The sequence below is a fragment of the Gymnoscopelus microlampas genome (assembly GCF_963454915.1).
Source record: "Gymnoscopelus microlampas genome assembly, chromosome: 9".
In the NCBI taxonomy this organism is placed as follows: Eukaryota; Metazoa; Chordata; class Actinopteri; order Myctophiformes; family Myctophidae; genus Gymnoscopelus; species Gymnoscopelus microlampas.
This window is the reverse complement of record NC_139946.1, coordinates 7,112,886-7,133,208: the sequence shown is the minus strand read 5'-3', so window position 1 is coordinate 7,133,208 and position 20,323 is coordinate 7,112,886. Positions and strand designations below refer to the sequence as shown.

General features: G+C 41.8%; 1 protein-coding gene across 2 annotated transcripts in view; it reads left to right on the top strand.

The window, feature by feature from the left end:
- The window catches only part of rubcn (rubicon autophagy regulator), a 39,423-nt gene that overhangs the window by 16,638 nt on the left and 2,462 nt on the right, over positions 1-20,323 (top strand). Inside the window, exons 10-20 of one of the 2 annotated variants that reach the window (XM_084067229.1) lie at positions 472-670; positions 1,425-1,535; positions 4,131-4,205; positions 7,978-8,038; positions 8,498-8,630; positions 9,124-9,269; positions 9,814-9,878; positions 10,619-10,857; positions 11,685-11,746; positions 14,719-14,872; positions 16,537-16,630. In XM_084067229.1, coding sequence (XP_083923355.1) covers positions 472-670; positions 1,425-1,535; positions 4,131-4,205; positions 7,978-8,038; positions 8,498-8,630; positions 9,124-9,269; positions 9,814-9,878; positions 10,619-10,857; positions 11,685-11,746; positions 14,719-14,872; positions 16,537-16,630 — 1,339 coding nt within the window. The remainder of the gene's footprint in view (positions 1-471; positions 671-1,424; positions 1,536-4,130; positions 4,206-7,977; positions 8,039-8,497; positions 8,631-9,123; positions 9,270-9,813; positions 9,879-10,618; positions 10,858-11,684; positions 11,747-14,718; positions 14,873-16,536; positions 16,631-20,323) is intronic. The other variant, XM_084067230.1, reaches the window with a different exon arrangement.

Here is a 20,323-nt window from a genome sequence, read left to right as displayed (position 1 = left end):
TGATTATTACACGGCTACTTGATAAATTGACAACAAAAGTAACAACAAAACAGGGATTTCACTGTGCTTATGGTTATGAAAGTATTCCATTAATTTATGCCAGGTGCGTCCAGTTGTGTTGTGTTGCCTCAGAAAACAATGGGAAGTGTTGATAAAATAGAATCACTGTATTGTCTATTTCTTGCCTCAAATGTTTTCAAAAACATTCTGAAGTGCAATGTTTAGCTGTAAGTGACTCGTGTGGTTGTTTATGGCTGCCATGTTAGATACGACTGACTGGTCAGATTGTTATGACCTAGCTGTTTAGAGCCTTTGATTAGCGGTTATTGAGTTCAGCGGTCATTATTAAAAAATAACAGACCGATTAATTCAGAGATTGACCAATCAGAATCAAGCATTCAACCAAGCCGTCTATAATTGCGGTTCTTACCTGACAGGCCCTCTAATTCCACCTGTCTCTCTCTCTTTCAGGAGAACGCCCACTTCAGCATCTCGGAGTCTCTGATCGCGGCCATCGAGCTGATGAAGTGCAACATGCGCCGCAGGGAGGAGGAGGGGGAGGAGGAAGGGGACAGTGACACTGAGATCCAGCAGCTCAAGCAGAAGATCCGTCTGCGCAGACAGCAGATCCGACACAGCCGCCTGCCGCCCTGCGCATCCTCACAGCACGGTAAGCTAGCGTTAGCCGCCCTGCCAACACAGGCACGCCGTTGCTCCAATCCGCACTAAACTTGGCACAAACCTTGTTCAGGGGTCTGCCATGAGGATAGTCACACCCAAAAAACTAAATTGCACAAAAATGGCGCACTAAGCAGTGTTAAGCCCTTCAAATGGCCATAACTCGGTGACCATTTCTCTGATCAGTGCAATATAGGACTGGATTTGAAGGCCTGGAAATCAAGTGTAATACAATAATAAAATTGACCATTGTGGTTGATGGGGAGACAAACTCAACCAGCCATGTGCTGCTAAACGTGTCCTGCTCATTTTTATATTTTGTCTACCAGTTACTTTGAATCAATGATGAAATAGTCACATTTCCTGGCCTGTGTGCAAATACTCTCTTCTTGATAGTCCGTGTGCTTTTCATCTGTGCTTTTCATCTGTGCTGTAACTTAGTTAACAGTGTTATGTTGCTGATAGTGACTTCATTCATTCATTCGTTCGTTTTAGTGTTTATTCTTTCCTCTCTCATATGATCTGTTTTAAGTGTTCCGGTTCTTCCACACATTAGTTGTAATGTTTGGAATAGCAAATAGCAACTGTTGATTTCAGCCTTTCTTTCGTCTTTACGTTCATTCGCTCTCCCTCTCGCTCTCCCTCCCTCCCTCCCTCCCTCCCTCCCTCCCTCCCTCCCTCACAACTTCATTTGCTAGTGATTATTGAAAATGTCTTTTTCTCCCTCCCTTGCTCTCTCTCTCCAGTGTTCCATTCCACAGACAGCGGAGGTTCCAGGAGGAGCTCTCAGGACTCCTGCGAAGAGGGTCTGTCCGACTCAGGCTCTGGAGAGGAGGTGGAGGAGTGTGAACTGAGAGGTAGAGAGAGAACACGATGGTCAAAGGTCGAAAACACCAATAAGCCTCAGTTATACTTGGTGTCGTGCTCAGTAGATAGCAGATCTACAAGCTCACAACGCGTCACAAATGTGACACGTTGTGAGCTTGTAGATCTGCTATTTACGGCACGCTGCACCCAGTGTGCAACTAAGTATAAATCAGGCTATACAGGGAGTGTGGGTGTGTGTGTGTGGTGTAACACTTCACTTAAAGGTCTGGTCTATAATGCATTATAATCACATTTTATAATGCATTATAATCCACTAAGGCCTCATAACACTCGTTATTTTTGTTTATAACTATACATAACAACTTGTTATTATTATTATGACCAGCACTTATAATACTTCTTAAATCTTGTTATAAGTTGTTATGCGTACTTATAAACATTTGTAACGAGTGTTATGAAGCCTTATAACTGCATTACAATGCTTCATAAATGTGATAATAATGCATTATAGACCCCACCTTTTAAGTAAAGTTGTTACCCTTATTTCCTTTGTTGGTGTGAACCATAATTCATAACCCATGTTCTCCAGCATGGTTCATTACACCCAGGTGTAAACAAACATCTTCACTGAAGTGAAGCCGTGAACCTTATTCTTATCAACTATGTTTGACCAGGCTTAGCCAGAAAGGGTGTCATAATTCACCACCTATCAATCTTAAGCATACATGGTACTTTGCAACTGTGAGGTGAAGTCATGGAAAGCTGTTCAGGTGTGTTTTGTGAATACAGAACGTTTTATGACCAGGTCCGCCTTCAGTTTAGATGTCTTGGCACAGCCCTGGAGGGGATGGCTGTATGATAGTTTTACACGTGACTGAAGATGGCTCCTGATAATCTGTTACATGCAGTGTGTACAAAGTACGTTGAAGACATTTTGGGCCCTCTCTTGGCCCTTATGCCTAATCTTTTTTATACTTTTAATTTTAAAATGGTGAAAATAGCTGATCTTCATCTACGCGTTGTGAGCTTGTAGATCAGCTATTTTCACTATTTTTAAATGTTTATCAAAGTATCAAAACATTTCTATAAAGATTAGGCATAAGGCGCCATGCAAGATAGCGCCCTTTATCTAGAAATGAATTGAATAGGTTTCCTCTGTTTTATTTAATTACTAAAAACAAGAAAACAGTGATGTATATAGTAGTATTTATATTTATTTATTACCAAGCATTGCCATGCAGATATTAACAGCATGGGTTTGTGGGTTTTTGTTTGTGCATGACCTGCTAACTGCCTGTGTGTGTGTGTCTGTGCACTTTCTGTAAATGCACCTCACAACTTGGCAACACTCGAACATGGGATTTTTGTTCATTTCTTTACCTAGATCTTCCGGTCATTATTTATGGGAGTATAATGTGTTTATGCCTTTTGTGTTCCTCCTAACATCCATGTTGTGTCCCAGTGATCTATAGACCATTTTCCCATTTTACTGCATGTTTTAAACATACGTACAGTATGTGTACAGTAGCTGTGTGCATGTGTTACATGCAGCTGTCACTACAACATTAAAATGTGTACTACCTTAGATCATCTATATTGTCTCTGTCGGGTGGAAACCTCATATGTCCAAAACTGTTACTTTTCAGGGTTCAAATACAAAAATGGCAAAAGTAGCAGATCTACAAGCTTGAAACTCGTCGCTGCGTTTCAAGCTTGTAGATCTGCTACTTTTGATACTTTTGTGTGACACTGTAGTATGATCAAGTAGGGCATTAATCTAAGTAAAAACACAAAAGTGAGAATATGGAGATAAGAGGTTTCTGCCCGGCAGCAAAGATGTACACTACTTTGCGTGCTTGCATGTGTGTGTGTATCTCTCAGTACATTATGGATGCCTGGGTGACCTGTAAACAATAAATTAAAGTCCAGCGCTCAGAGTGCTGCACATCAATTAGGGGCCATGTCCTTAATCCACAGGGATATTTCATTAAAGGGATATTTCACTTTCAAACATTTTAACGTCTACTCAGGCTTTTGTGAGCACCCCAGACAGTTTTTAAGTTGCTTGTTTCAGTATTTAGATATTTGATATAACTGTTATCAGACACGCCCCCTTCCTATACAAACCCATTGTAACTTCAAACTCCATTTTAACCATGATGGATTCATCGAAAACACCCGTCCTTGGTTCTGGTGACTGATATTGTCCTTCTAATGCGTGAGAAAATTTGTAATTTAAAAAAAATGGGGGAGGGTGAAAACAAATTATAAATAAAATAAAATAAATGAAAAAAGTTTTGAAGAAAACACGGCCCTTGCACGTATTAGACAGTATCAGTCAACAGAACTAAGGACGGGTGTTTTCCCGATTAATCTAACATAGTTAAAATGGAGTTTGAAGTTACAATGGGTTTATATAGGAAGGGGCGTGTCTGATGAATGAATATCAAATATCTAAGTCTCAAGCCACTTAAAAACGTTAAAATGACCCCAAACATGTTCGAAGGTGAAATATCCCTTTAAGTAGTGACCTACAGACAACCCATTATTATGTGTGCGTGTGTGTTTTATAAATGTTGTGGTTTTGGGGTGCCGTGCTGAGTGTTAGTTTGTGTCTCTGTCAGATGGCTGTGAGGGCCAGTCCCTGTTGGTGGCGTCACAGAGCGGTCTGTCCTTGTCACTCGCCTCCCTCTTCTCAGGTACCTGCAGTCTGCTGGTGGGGCCACGAGTAGAGATGTTCCCATACCATGGTTTTACCTTCCTGATTCCGATCATTTGGAATTGCGTATCAGTCGGTAGACTCTGTACCGTTTCCAAAAAAAGACATTGAAATTGTACATGAGACTATAAAACGGTAGTGCAACATCAACGAAAAAAAAACACATTCGAAATGAACAAGAATTGTTGTAGCGTAAACAAGCTATCATCAGCACGTGATCATTTCTGTGATATCTGATTGGTGCACAGACTAGCGTACTCGCCGATACCAGCATTTTATGCTGCAGTATCTGAGGCATATCTGACACTGGTATCGGAACAACTCTATGTAGAAGCGCGTGGAGGCTTTGGGAGGTGGGAGGGGCTACAGAGTGACTGCGGGGTGTTAGTTTGCGACTAGATTCCAAACTGACAATGTATTTCCGTCCCTTACCCTCTCTGTCCTTGATTACTCTTGTAATAGGCTGTTTTGAAATAGGCCTTAAGTGGTTAAAAGGTTTGTTGAAAGCAGAAGGGTAAGAGGCGGAGCTTGCAATGGAATCATGCTACTAACATACCTGGCCTGGGCCTCGGCTGACTTAATGCGCTCGCTTGGCTGCTTAGGTTGATGCTGCATGGTTGCTCGAGGCACTGCAATATTTAGATGGTATCAAGACCACTACATGGATTACTTGAGGGTTAGCTAGTGACATTCTGTGACTGCTGCTGTAGGATTTATTCACACCCTTTTGTACAGTTCCACACTGTAAGTTCAATTTACGTTCCATCGCACAACAACCATCTCGCTTGCCGAAATGAGCAGATCTTCACATCGCAACGCATTGTTAGTTTGAAGATATGTTTTTTTTTGGGCAATCACCGCCGTGGGACGGAATATAAATTATAAATTAAGTATTAGCCATCGTTCCATACACCCTTCCCTCCATCTACCCATTCATCCATCCATCCATCTGAACAGGGCTCTGTCTAATAATGTTCCTCCACTGTGCAGGTGGAGGTGGGATTGGAACCACATCCTTCCATCTTGTAGTCCTCCTTCCTTAGATAACAATGATTGCTAACATCAAAGCTGGTTTATGCTTTGTATAGGAATGGACGAACTGGAGTCCTTCCTACACGATCACAGAACTGAACCATTGCAGATGGCCTTGCATTTATAAGTCGATTAGGCCTGTCACAATTATTACATAATAATCGCCTAATCGTAATTATTTGAGATAATCGCAATTATTTTTTGCATAATCGTCATAATCGTCTCCTTGTTAAAATGTTTATATATTTTCTGACATTTTCAAAAATAGTGGAAATAGCAGATCTACAAGCTCAAAACGTGTCTCATCCACAGTTTTGAGCTTGTAGATCGACTATTTACAATATTAAAGTTTTTTTTCTAAATGTATAGTAATTAAATATGTATGTTATTTTGTCATATCTGCCCTGTGCAACTTTAGTTTACGAGGCCTAAAAGCCAAACAGAAATGTAATTTTTATTCATAATGTTCAATGACAGAAACACAATTAAATCGTTAATCGCAATTACATGAGTAACAATTAATCGTCAAGTAAAATGTCATAATCGTGACAGCCGATACATCTCCATTGAGGATTAGACTAAAATTAAAAAGGTTATCCCTCACCGGTCTATTGCTGTAGATTTTTCATACAAGCGTGCATGACAAGACGAAACGAAACGTGAACCAGCTCTAATGCTAGCCGGCACTGTGTAAATGTGTGAAATGTTTCACTTTGCTTCTCCTTCAACTCTGCACTAGGGCTCATATTAATATTGCATATCGTTGCTCCCGGGGAGAAACCTCTTATCTCCATTTTTTTTCTTTGTAAATTAACGCCCTACTTGATCATACTACAGCATCACAGAAAAGCATCAAAAGTAGCAGATCTACAAAACGCAGCGTGAAGCGACGCGTTTTGAGCTTGTAGATCTGCTACTTTAGCTATTTTTTAAATTGAATCCTGAAAAGATATGAGGTTGCCACCCGACAGCGACGACATAGTTGACTTCAAGGCATCAGATATCACGCGTGTGGCCAGACATTTTTAACGGACAGCTTATATCAAATGATCCTATTAAAGTTGAACTAGTCAGTCTTATTAGAACTTATATAACTTGTGTCTAATCAGGATTTATTACCCGATCATTTGTGCAAGTTTAGGCAGATGTTATTCTGATACAGAAACAACAGAGGCACGCTTGTTGAACCCTCGCTTAATTTATGTATGGGACTGTTTTATACGTGGTGGTGTAACATTTGCTTTGAGTGCTGCTGCCCAAAGGGCTTTGCTCTCAGCCTGCACATGAATCCCTATGTGAGCAAACAGGGAGGAATGTTGATCTCTTGCTGAAACTCCTTCCAAAAATACTGCAGTGACTGATTAATTAAGCATAACGTTGCTGCCGGGCAGAAACCTCCTATCTCCATATTCTAACTTTTTGTGCTTCTTCATACATTAACGCCGTACTTGATCATAACACAGCTTCACACAATAAAAGTAGCAGATCCGCAAGCTTGAAACCCGGCGCGAAACGACATTTTGAGCTTGTCGGATCTGTTGAAAAGTAACCGTTTTGGACATATGAGGTTTCCACCCGACAGAGACGATAATTAGGTTGGGTAATGAGAAGCTTGTTCCACATATGACCACATGTGTGTATTTCTGATGTCTTTTTTCCAAATGTTGTTATTTCAGAGCTTTATGAGTAAAAACCATGGTTGAGACAGTGCCGTCATATATTTCTGCCTTTCTGCTTACTCACCTCTGGAGTTTTGACTCTGGGATCTTTGGGGATTTTAGGGTTCCTATTAATTTGTAATAATGGGAGATTGTTGGTTTCCTGTTTCCCCCCCTCACTGTAGGGGAGGCAGCTTAGCTTTAGCACATTATGCTATGAGACACTCATGCTGCGTTCACACTGACGGCTACACAAGATAACTGAGATACAAAGCGACATACATATCGTCTCTTTATGTCCAAAACTGTTACTTTTCAGCATTCAAATTCAAAAACAGCAAAGGTAGCAGATCAACAAGCTCCAAAGCGCTGTGTTTTGAGCTTTTACTTGTACTTTTGATACTTCAGTGTGACGCTGTAGTATGATCAAGTAGGGCATTCGTTTACGAAAAAGCACAAAACGTTAGAACATGGAGATAAGATGTTTCTGCCCGACAGCAACTATATCTGTCACTGCGTCGCGGTTGAAGTGTTGATTAACACGCTCGTTGACGTCAGCATGGGTACGACGAGCGAGACAAATATAAAGGAACATATAAAGTCTGGGATTAAAAAGAACACAAAACTGGCTGATGGAAATAATTAGTTTCCCGCCGTTACAAGCAGGAATTATGTGAAGAGAGATGATGAATGGAAATGGTGAAACAACACATTAGCTGCAGTTGAAGCCAGTAACTTTGCACTGTAGCTTTGTAGATTTTGTAGTGTTGCTTTGTATCTTCATGTGGATGGCTTCCATTGAAAATGAATGGTAGCCTGTAGCTTTGTATCTGCCAGTGTGAACGTAGCATCAGGGTGGGAAGTTATTAACACCAGCAAACGGCCAAATGCTGTATTATTGTATCCTTAAATTCTTTATTTTGGCTGCTAAAACATTGACTGGTGCATTTTGGAACCCATGAGCCACTGTGGTTCGATGGAAGACAAAGTTGCTTCCCCAGCCTGCTAGCATTGTTCTGGATAATACTGTACTGATAAAAGCCCTCACCCCCTGTCTTCCAGATGCTGACATCAAACGCAGCGTTACCTCCAGCAGCAGGTCCTTCCTCAGCTCAGAGTCTATGTGAGTATCACCCAAGACAGTTTACTTCCCGTATCTGCGTAAAGTAGGTGGCCACCTCTTTAGGAGACTGGAAGCAGGTTGGAGTCTATTATTTCCAATGAAAGAGTGAACGTGAACACAGCTTCTGAACCATTCTTTAGCCTCGTGGTCACTGAACTAAATATTGGACCCGATCGTCACCAGCCACACTATTCCCACGATTTTCATACTAAAATGGCTTTTTTCAGAGCGAAAATTAACTTTATTTTCAACCTTTCTCTGTCCCAGCAACACACTCTCGCGGGATCTAGCACCAGTAAACATAGGACGTTCACGAGATCTGCCGTTGCCCTCTTAGGAGACCATTTATAGGATTTTTGTACCATTTTCGCCCCTAGTGGCTCCAATTGGGATGGTCTGTCTTTCTATATCAACAATCTTTGATTAAGTCCTGTTTGTGTGTGTGTTGTGTTTGTGCAGCTCTCCGTTGTTCCTGCAGTCCAACTCTGCAGAGTCTGTAGCCATGGGTCTGCTCAGACAGTTTGAGGGCATGCAGCTCCCAGCTGCCTCGGAGCTCGACTGGCTGGTCCCAGAGCACGATGCGCCACAAAAGGTACACACACGCACGCGCGCACACACACACACACACACACACACACACACACACACACACACACACACACACACACACACACACACACACACACACACACACACACACACACACACACACACACACACACACACACACACACACACACTCTCTTTCACCTGACATACATGCAGATAAGGACTGCAACTATCGATGATCTTCTTTTCAATTATTCTATTGATTACTTTTTCAATACAATTTCTTTTTTTTACAAAAAGTAGCCATTAAGTGTAATATAGAAAATTGAGATGTATCGAAATGCATCGTAGTATCAAATCGTTAAGCAGGCGATTTCGTAATCAATGAGGCCAATGAAGATTCACACCTCTGCTCTATAAAATATACTACTATACGCTCTATAACACATCCATGTACACGTACTAAAACATATTTCTATAACACATCCGTGTACTGTAGACATACTAAAACATATTTCTACACCCTGCTCCACCAGCTGCTGCCCATCCCAGACTCCCTGCCCATCTCGCCTGACGATGGCGAGCACGCTGACATCTATAAGCTGCGAATCCGGGTCAGAGGGAACCTGGAGTGGGCCCCGCCACGGCCCCAGATCATCTTCAACATCCATCCTGCACCCAAGTGAGTCAGCACCACCTGACATTCAAATTAACTTCACCTAAATAACGCCTAAAGAGAGTTAATTTGCAAAGTGACGGGTGTTTCAGTTCAGTTAACACAGGGAAGCTGTCAGAACCTTAGCTAAAACATCCGGGACAACACTCCACATGTCCCAGACTCTTCTCCCTTCTGGCTCCCAAACTGTGGAACAAACTCCCCATTGCAGTTAGAACTGCAGACCCACTCCCAATTTTCCGCCGTAATCTGAAGACTCACCTCTTCAGACTCCACCTTAGCCCGTAGTACTTGCCCTAACCGTGACGACCTTGCAGGCTTATGCAAAAGGTTAAAATGTGATTTAGATAGCATGTTATTTAGACAGATGCCAGGTTAATTTGTGACTTAGCATCCTGTAAATTGTACATATTATACATTTTTTGGTCGTTTTCTAATGTTTAGACCGCTTACTGTAAATCGCTATGGAATAAGAGCGTCTGCTAAATGCCTAAATTGATATTGTAAAAATGTTCATCCTTTTCATATAATTTTGTCTGTCTCTCACTAGGAGGAAGATAGTGGTGGCCAAACAGAACTACCGTTGTGCTGGCTGCGGCACGCGCATCGACCCAGGTACAACTAACCAACACCTAGAACAGATGCACCATTTTATCACCAGGGCCATAACAGAAAATATGCCTTTTTTATTTTTATGTTGCATTTTCTAGTTTTGAGAAGGTAATTTTGACAGACAAAACACTGTTCCTATCTCCATAGAACATTAACAAAGCACCCACTGTTCATCCTCCGGAATCAGTTTTGGACTCATTCCAAACCCATGGATTAAAGTTCTCAGTCGTCACGACTGATTTCAGTCATTTGAATCCCACAGAAGTCTTCCAAGGAAGCATGTCGGGCACTGAAAATAGCCTATCTACAAGCTCACAAGCTTGTAGATAGGCTATGTTCGGTTATTAGTTATTTTAAGATGAAAGCGTAATTGAAGTGTTCAAACTAGCAATTGAATAGATTAGATTAAAGAGTGTTTGAATTTGGAAGCATCTTCCCCCTCCAAAAAAACCTAATGGTCTTGGGTATTTCATAAAAGCAAAGGCCTCAATCTGCGAAGTGAAATGTAAGCACGTAGCTTTAGAAGAATATGAACAAAACATCATAATTCTACATATTGTGCTAACTGTTTAGGAAACAGCGCCAGTGTGTGGGACGCTCCTTTCACTCAGTTTGACAAATCACATATTGGGACTTGGCCTAACAAAAAGTTTTCAGTCATGAGATTACATTTTGCTTCAAACCATGCAAACCTCTTCTTCTTCCTCTGTCTCCCCATGGTTCTCTGCTTCTCTTTACGACAGACTACATCAAGCGACTGCGCTACTGCGAGTACATCGGCCGCTACTTCTGCCAGTGCTGCCACGAGAACGCCCAGGCGGTGGTGCCCGGCCGCGTGCTGAGGAAGTGGGACTTCAGCAAGTACTACGTCAGCAACTTTGCCCGGGACCTGCTGAGCAAGATCGCCGGAGACCCCCTGTTCAACCCCAACGACATCAACAGCGGCCTGTACAAGAAGAACAAGTCTCTGGAGGGGGTCAGGGTGAGTGGCCTGGAAGACGGTTCATGGTTTTAGGCTTTCGGAAGATTGATTTATTGATTGAATACTTTATTAACCCATTAAGGCCTGAGGCCGATTCTACAAATGTCTTCTAATTCCTAACAGTTTTCTGAAAATACAAATGTTACTATATCAGTGGTTCTCAAACTTTTTCATGTCAAGGACCATAAAAAATGATATGTATTTGGCTGCCGACCCCCATCTCAAAATGTTTTGTTCCAGGGACCCCCCCAGAAGCAAAGAATAGTTAAAAATGTTCGCTTTAAACAATATATATTCAAATATTTGCACGCATTTTCACGATTTTTCAAAAACAAGCTCATAGTGAGCTTGTATATCTGCTATTTTTGAATAGCAAAAGTGTAAAAATGCTAGGTTTTGACTTTTACATGGGCCAGTTTCGAATTGCAGCCTCCTGTATGTACTCTTTTAGGACAGTTTTGAAGGAGAGTAGGGTTTTACACTCCTTCACAGCTCTTGGTAGAGCATTCCACATTTTTGTGGCATAGCAGGAGAACGAATTTAACCCCTTGTTTGTGCCAAATCTGGATTGGACGTGATCAGTGGAGCTACCATTGAAAAAGAAAGGTAGCCTGTATCTTTGTAGCTGCCAGTGTGAACGCACCATCAACCTTGAAACACAGATGTCTGGTTGAACAAGGCCCATGGCTCCCCGAGAAGGTTGACAAAGTTGAAGGGTTAATACCGAGGAACATGACAATAGTTAGGTATCTCAGGTCATGTCAAATTACTGGTGTGGGTAAATGAGTGCTAGACTAAATCAATCATTCGTTCCTGCTTCTGTTTAGGTTCTGAGGGTCCAGCTCTTCCACATGAAGAACCTTTTCAAGACCTGTCGCCTGGCTAAAGAGTAAGCTGCTATATTTACATACCCGTTTGTGTGCGTCTCTCTGTTTGCAAGTGTACGTGTGTGCGTCTGTTTGTGCATGAAATTGCCTGTACTGCAGGATTATGTAACCAAAGTATGTTGGTGACTCAATCAATGAATGGTATTACTGGTATGAACTTGCTGTGTTTCACATAGTGGCTCTATTGTTGGGTAATGTCTAGTAGCTGTCAAATCTAAATCAAATCATTCTTTATTTATAGGGCACATTTAAAAACAATTGAACACAGTAAAAACAAAGCATCAACATAACCTTATGCATATGCACCCACATATTCACTTCAAAAAATGCTTTACAATGTGCATTACTTTCACCCATTCACATACACCTGCTCATCGGGAGCAATTAGGGGTTCAGTGTCTTGCTCAAGGACACTTCGACACTAAGTCTGGGGGAGCCCGGGATCGAGCTGGGAACCTTCTGGTTCCCAAACGGACGCTCCACCTCCTAAGCCCACGGTTCTCCTGGGGGTCCGCGACGCATTGCCAGGGGGTCCGCAAAATGATTCAGATTATATATTTATTTTTATATTAAAAAACTTTTTGTGATAAGAAATGTGAGTTTACCATAATCACAGTAATCCTTAATCATATTCCATCATATTCAAGGGCTTTTGCAGAGAAATGAGACGGACTCATTTTCAAATTAGAGTACTGCAGAGGGCATGTGTGTTTGTCTGTGTCCAGCTGACGCTCGTTAATGTTATAGCCATCAAAGCAATTATGCTTCTGCACTGTCAAAAAGGCCAACATCTAATCTAAGATTAGTGGGACTCATTCAAATGACCACCAGTGAGTCCCGGGACTAATTTAATTGAAAACAACATCACTGTGTTATAGTAGATGTATTAGATATTTACCGCATACGGTATCGGTTGATATTGGAATCGGAAATGAAGAGTTGGACATATTGGAATATTGGATATTGGCAAAAAAGTAAATATCAAACATCCCTAACAATACGTTTATTAAAACATTTAAGCAACTTCTAAAAGTCACCTTTAGACTGGTCATTTTACATGTCTATTTTTATTAGGACTATAGAAGTGTTCATTTTCTGAAGTCTGAACCATTAAGATCAGTTACTTGAAAAGTGTGCCGTCAGGTTTTGCACAAAAGCAATTTGAATAAAATGACTATTGCCACATGATTCATATAGTAGTAGTGGTTTCTGTTTATGACTATGAAATGGGTTTGAATGATTTTGATTGAAACGTTTTTAATACAAATGGCATCTAAATGTACACATGTGGTTGTATGCTTATCAGTGTTGCGAGGATGAGGGGGTACCTGGAAAAAATTCTCCCCTCCAAGGGGTACCTGGTCCAAAAAAGTTTATATATATTATATATATACTTTGATTGTCATCACCTGACAATCTAGCTGTCTTTTGTCATCTTTCATAGTTAAATGTCGTGCTATTGACGACCATTAGCCTACCTGCCCATTGAAATAAATCCGGTCTTTTGTCCAGGAACAATGAATACAACACTATCAACCCCCTCCTGGGTGTGTGTGTATTTATTTTTTGTTGCTCATACACTTCTAAGTAAAACACTGTAGTTTTGACTCGGGTAAGGGTAACTATTTCAGCTGGTCAAATTAGCAGATCTGTGAGATTGTATATAAATTATTTTCAGTATTATTGATTTTGTACACACACACACACACACACACACACACACACACAGTCCCTTTTATTTGAATAATATCAAATGAGAATAACAAAAAGGATTTTATGCCCTTACAACAACTGTCATTTTCAGATTATTCTTTAAGATGAGTTAACAACAACATTCTTGTGAAGCTCTATAACTATATAAAATCTAAATACAAAGTTGAACATGTAAGAAAAAAGGATCCAAAGACAACTGTTATTTGGCTACATGTTCTTAAACTTCTTAAAGTATGTTCACATTGTTTGAACAGGTAAGAGCTTTAACAAACAAGAAATGTGAATAATAAGCATAATCGACAAACGGTAGCCGTTTTGTCAACAATGCGTCGGGTGCCCTCATAATTCACTGGGAAGCCAAAATATTGCCAGACTTTTGACTTAAAGGAAGTGGGTTTTCCAATTCTTCCGTTTGTGTATTATCATTACCATCGCTGGCTTCAGCAGTGGCCATGGTGAAATGTAAAGTACAGACGCAACGCTACAGCTGTCTCTCTCTCTGTCTCCTCCAAACTCCTCTGTGGTGTGTGTGGGTTTGTCCTGTGACTCCTGTCGTCTCTTTTTTTCCTCCCCCGTCGTAAGCACGCATGCGCGATGCACGGAAAAACAATAACAGCGGCTCGAGCATGGCTTCACCCGGACGTGCAATCGGATGCGCGCTTGCGCGGGGGTATTTTTTTAAATTAACCCTTGAATCGCGCGCGATACGGCTTTTGATTTCGATACACTGTATCGAATGTCATTTTCGGTACATTTTCGGTACGTATCGAGTATGGTGACACCCTTAGTTACCAAAATGTCCAGGCCGCGAACCCCCAAAATAATCATATTTTAACTGGGGACCCCCCACCCTGACAAGCACTTGAAATTGTTGGCATTCGATTTATTTTGACTCGGTTCCACAGATAAATATTGTGAAAATAGTGGTGAGCTTGTAGATCGGCTATCATCACAATGTTTGCCTCTTTCTTACGTAATTTGACAATTTGTCCGTTTTGGTGTTAAAAAGGTCTTAAAAGTCATTAAATTGTCACTTAAGAAATATGCAGATGCCCTGTATGTATACACTTATACTGTATGTTGGTTTTTGTTTACTGTTAAGTGAGAAAACAATTTTGCACATTAAGCTAATCATCTGGGGACCTCCCTGGGGGCCCCGACCCCAGTTTGGGAACCACTGTATAAGGGTACAAGAGTTCTGATGAATATGAAGGGGTCAATTGATATGGTCAGTATTCTAACAAGAGCATTATGTCCTCAGGGTGCTGGAGCAGTTTGACACCCTGCCAGGTCATGTGACGGAGGACCTTCACCTCTTCTCCCTCAATGACCTCTCTGCCGTGCGCAACGGGGAACTGGCCCCCCGGTTGAAAGAGCTGCACAAACTTGGTTCCACGCATGTAGCTGGCTGTGTGGTAAGATTACTGAGGTTTTTTATTATCTATGTGCCTTCTGGAGATATGCAGGAATCAAGTTTGTTTATGTTAAGTGTGTGTGTGTGTGTGTGTGTGTGTGTGTGTGTGTGTGTGTGTAGAATCACAATGAGGTAAATTCATCATATTCAAGATGAATATTTATAGTTTATTTGTTTTAATTGTCAGAAGTATAAATGATAAAATAGAGAAAGGGAATACATACAGGCCTTTAGACATCTAAACTAAAAATACAACAACAACAATTACATATCGTCGGTGTCCAGGACGAACCAGCTAACTCCATTTTCTTTTCTTTTTTTCTTCATAAATCAACGCTATTGAACACCCTTTACGTCTGTGTAAAAAATCAAAACATTTGAACCAATGAAAAGTATTAAAAAGCGCCTCTGACGAAAACTCCCAACTCCATTGGATCCTCAAACTGTCCGTCAAAAACAAACAACTCCCCCCTCTCCTTTCCAGTGCTGCCTTTTAACAGCATGAGTAGAGCGCGCTGCGCAGTGAACGAGGAGGAGGAACACATAAACAAACTCCCCGCAGTCTGTTAAAACTATGCAGTGTACCTGTTTATCAAACTTAGCACTGACGCTAATGTCATGAAAACAAGTAATTATATTTCTAAAATCGATGAAGTGTTAAATGATGAGGAGCAATGTGACAAGAAGAAAGACGTTCATAGCATTTCTGCCGCGCTAGTTCTACTACCTCTTTGCAGAAGTTATTGTAATATTTAAAGTCCTGTTTATTGTTGTAGGCCTATATAATAAGTGTCATGAAGCATTAGGGCATTAATTCACATGCTGTTGTGATGCATTGTGAGCTTGGAGATCCATTGTTAGCTTTTGGGAATTTCTACCCTTTTGAAACCTCTCCCTCAGCAGCGAGTGGAGCTATTGTTGTTTGGACACCTAACTCCACTTCAGCTTGATTTCTGCTCGTCTGAAACTACTAACTCCACTTGCGCTGGGTAAAGTGTTGATTTACCCGCGATTTGGTTAAAGTGTTGATAATATAATGACACATGCAAGTATCTGACAATATATAAAGCAACTATACCAACTATGATGAGGCAGTATTGCTTTGTTTTAAAAATATAAGATTTTCTTCATTTCCTGAAAAAAAAAAAAAATCGTTTCCTGAACAATGAGCGTTTTGGAGTTAGCAGGTTCGCGCTGGACAGCAGAGATATATTTGTATAGCACCTGACGAAGCTCACGGCAAAACGTGTTGTGCTAATAAATCACTTCATGCAGAAGGTTGTCCATCTCTGTTCTCTGGAGGTCCATCCATTTTTTACAATACATATATTTGTATCTTTGCTCAATAACTTCAGTAACCTGTCCTGAACTCACTCAACATCCACGCCAAGTTTCTCTGTAGGGACCCAACTCTTTTCTCATGTTTTATTTCTTTATTGAAATTGAATCAATGAATGAATGAATAAATAAATAGTAAGACCTCAAGGAAGGCACACAACCAAGCTCACTTCCATTATATATAGCTGCATCACTTACTCACCAAACAGCCAAGTATTGTATTTACAGTTACAAGTAAAGTGACAATTTCACAACTGAACCGTTTCTTTTTGTCTCGCACCTCCCCCCATCCATCCCTGTCCCATTTGTTTCCCTATATCTCCCCAGCTGTGCCAGGCCAAGGGCTTTGTGTGCGAGTTCTGCGGCAACGACAAAGACATCATCTTCCCCTTCGAGCTCAACAAGTGTCAGCGCTGCGAAGGTGAGCCCTCTCTCCTGATGGTCCGGGGCCTGGGAGGACCCGGACCCTCCCTCATCCCCTCCTGGAGGGACTGGAAGTTCCCCAGGCCTCGTAGGCTGGCCAGGGCCCTCTCCCAGGACAAGAGGGAGGGAGAGGGGGGGGAGGAGCGGGTAGACAAGGAGGAAGAGGAAGGGGGCAGGGGTGTGAGGGAGGAGAAGGGTGAGGGAGGCCAGGGGTCGGGGGACACCGGTGGGGAAGGCAAAACACAACGGAGGTTGACGTTTACAGCTCTAAAGTCTGGACGACTGGCCAAAGCTCTGTCGAGGAGTAAGGGAAGGGACGAGGAGGAGGTCTCGGGTGGGATGGACACGGGGGAGGAGGTAGAAGCGAGGGAAAAAGGTGTGGAGGAGAAAGGAATGGATGAGAGTGACGAGGTAGATGATAGGGAATCGTCGGACGTGAGCGTAAGTGGAGACGAACGAACGCAGACGGTAAAGAGCAACCTGCTGAAGCTCCTCCAGGTGGGCAGGGGGACCCGGGCGAAACGCTCACCCAGCGACAGCGAATCACGAGGCAGCTTGGACAGTTTAAACGAACGAGGGATAGGTAAGGAAGAAAGGAGAGGGCGATGGAACCTACCGGGGATCGGTAGGCTAGCCAAGAGTCTCTCCACCAAAGTGGAAGCGGAGGTTGAATGTACTGCGAAAGCAGAAGAGGAAAAAAGATTTGTAGAGTGGGAAGTAAAGGAAAGCGAGGGCGAAGTGGAAGCACTGGTAGAAAAGAGAGACGAGGGGACAGACGGAGCAGAGAAGGAAAGGAACGAGAGTGAGGTGATAAACGCAGAAAAGGCAGAATCTGCCACAGTCAAAGTGGGGAGGTTCGCAGGCGTCACGTCACTCAAGGTGCCGGGACTGAGCAACCTTTTCTCCAGAGAAAAGGGCAAAAAAGACATCAGGGTGAGGGAAAGTGAACTGAACGCTGAGGGGGGAGGCGAAGAAGGAGAGGAGGAGGAAGAAACACAGAGCAGCTGGAGGCACCGCAAACTACGCAAGGCCAAGAGAGTGAGCCGAGGCAGGAAGGTGATGCGAGGACAAAGGACAGAAACAGGAGGGGAGAAGGTGGTAGAAGATAGGGTGGAGGTAGACGATGACATTACTGTTGAGGGGGACAATGGAGGACAACACAGTGAGAAAGATGAGGTATAGTGACTGCAGATGCTCAACAGAAGTGCCAAAAGACTGGAAAGTTCTTATTATAACCCTGTGGATTGAAGAAGTGAAAACAGAAGGTTAGGAAGAGGGAGATAGTTGTTCCAATTCTAGTTGAATCTTCTAAGAAACTGGGTGTATTCCTAGTGACCTGTAGAGGAAAGTCCCATGTTCTATCCTTTCTGGAGTCCAATGCCCTTGAGCAACATGATGTACTGTAAACTCAACCTTTTCCTGTTCCTACTCATTATGACATGTTTTGGAAAGGAAATGGTAGAATTTGAATGTGTAGAGTACATATTAACCCATTGAGGCCTGTTGCTACCTATACGTTGTTATACCTTTCAATCCGGATGCCACCTCTGTGTCTCATTAGTTGTTGCTATAATATAGTAACATCATTTTGTTTATTTTTTTTGTAAGAATTTGAACGTTTTCAGAAAACTATGGTTAGGTTTTAGAAGGCGTTTTTAGAATCAGCCTCAGGTCTAAATGGGTATAATGGAACATGGTCCCCTGTCGTTACAAAGGGTGTGTGTAGGTGTCGGATAACGACTTGTTTGAGTGTCTAAAGATTGTAAACACAGTTGCCACTGTCAAGTCTGAACAGTTCAGTTTTACACTGCCTGTTAGTTTCCACAGTGGTTACATTCAGCTTTTGTGTTACATGGGTTATAAAGCACATCAGATTTATAGTTGTAGATATTGTGCACTTCCTTATGTGTGCATGTCTTCCTCTTTTCATCTTGTTGTTTGCACTAGTTTTTGTGTCCTTGTCGGCTCTATTACGGGTTGAGGCTCTCTCTCTCTTTCTTTCCCTCTCTCCCTCTCTTTCTCTTCCTTTCCTGGGAACTGAATTTGTTGCACCTAAGTGGAGGTGGTGGTTGTTTTTCCTGCTTGTTTCTGTCTGTGGTAGAGTTGCACTGGTGGTGAAGCCTTTTGTGTTTTTTTCGGTGACGGGCATGTTTTACATAGCTTTTGCATATGGCTTGTAAAACCCAGCGACTGATAGTGTTACTGTAGCTAAGGCTGTGTGTGCCTGTTGCTCTGCCACGCTCACGAGCTGGCTCTATCTTCAGCCTTAACCCTTATGCCTAAACCTATTTTGAAAAACATTTAACAACTAGCCGATCTATCTGTCAATGTAGATCGGCTGTTTTCACAATTTTAAAATGTTTTTCAAATTAGTACAAAATGCCTAAAAAGTTTCGGCATAAGGGGTAAGGTGGCACGCAAGATAGGGCTCTCTGTCTTTGTTGGTCCTGTTATAGTACGTCCTTAAGGGCTGGATATGATCTACTAGAGGTCATATTTCTAGGTGGTCATATTTCTAGGTCATGTCTGATGCCAGAGATATGAAATGAGGAAGCAGTTTAATGTTAGCTCTGGTCATGAATTTCAATTTGGGCAGGTGAAAGATAAGCCTGTTACTTGCTATGCTGCCTCGATAGAACTTGATAGTATCTTTGTTGTGTTCATTTTGGATTTGTTTGTACGATTTTAATGAAGATCATGTATGGTTGTTATATTTTGTCTCGGAATGAACGTATTTATTATTGAAGTTGTTTTTATATATTTTTTTGCTATTGGTTGAGCTTCATTCCTCATCTTCGTGTGAATGTGAAATAAACACAGTATTTGAATTTGATTTGCCATTTCATTTGTCACGTCATTAATCTACTTTGTCTACAATATGGAGACAATAGACATAACATTTACATATGGTTAAGGATTACACACTCAAACCTAAGCCTATGAATGAATAATAGAGTTGAAACATTAGACTAGTTTTACTAAAAGCGGAGCGAGTCTGAACTGGTTGTACGGGTGGTGCACCGTTCCTCTGCTTGTGAAGGTCCCTCCACCTCCCTGTCTTCCTCCCCTCTGCCTCTCCACCTCAACACACGTCTCCTTTTATCTCCCTCTCAACTTTACCCCCTCCGATCCTTGTTGTGATTGGATGCCCTGTTGTGACATCATCATTCATCACGCCTCTTCTCATTGTTAACGACCGGTTTCGTGTTGCCGGTCGGACCGGTTTGTTGCGGTGTGTCGTCGTTTAGGTTGTATAGCCAGGGAGGAGAAGAGTGTGTGCGGTGATCGCCTGACTGAAGTCAGTTCTCTCTTTCATGTCTGTCCTGAAAGAGAACTGTCATTGAACCAGCGTTGAGATATGGAATTACTTTTTCACACAGTAGTTCATGAATATGGTCTCACATGTTATTGAAATTTTGAGTTCTGTGTTGTTACTGTGTACTTGAAGCTATTGATGACTGTACTTTGTAAATTAAGTGTGACACAAAAGTAGCGAAAATAGCCGATGTACAAGCTCACAAGGCATTTTGATGCAACGTGTTGTAAGCTTGTAGATCGGCTATTTTCACTATTTTTACACATTTTTTTTTAATTAAAAATAAATGGTTTTGGACATACAAGGTTTCTGCCCGACAGCAACCAAATATAAATTGTTTATTTTCCACCGATCGTCATATCTGTGTTTGTGCCT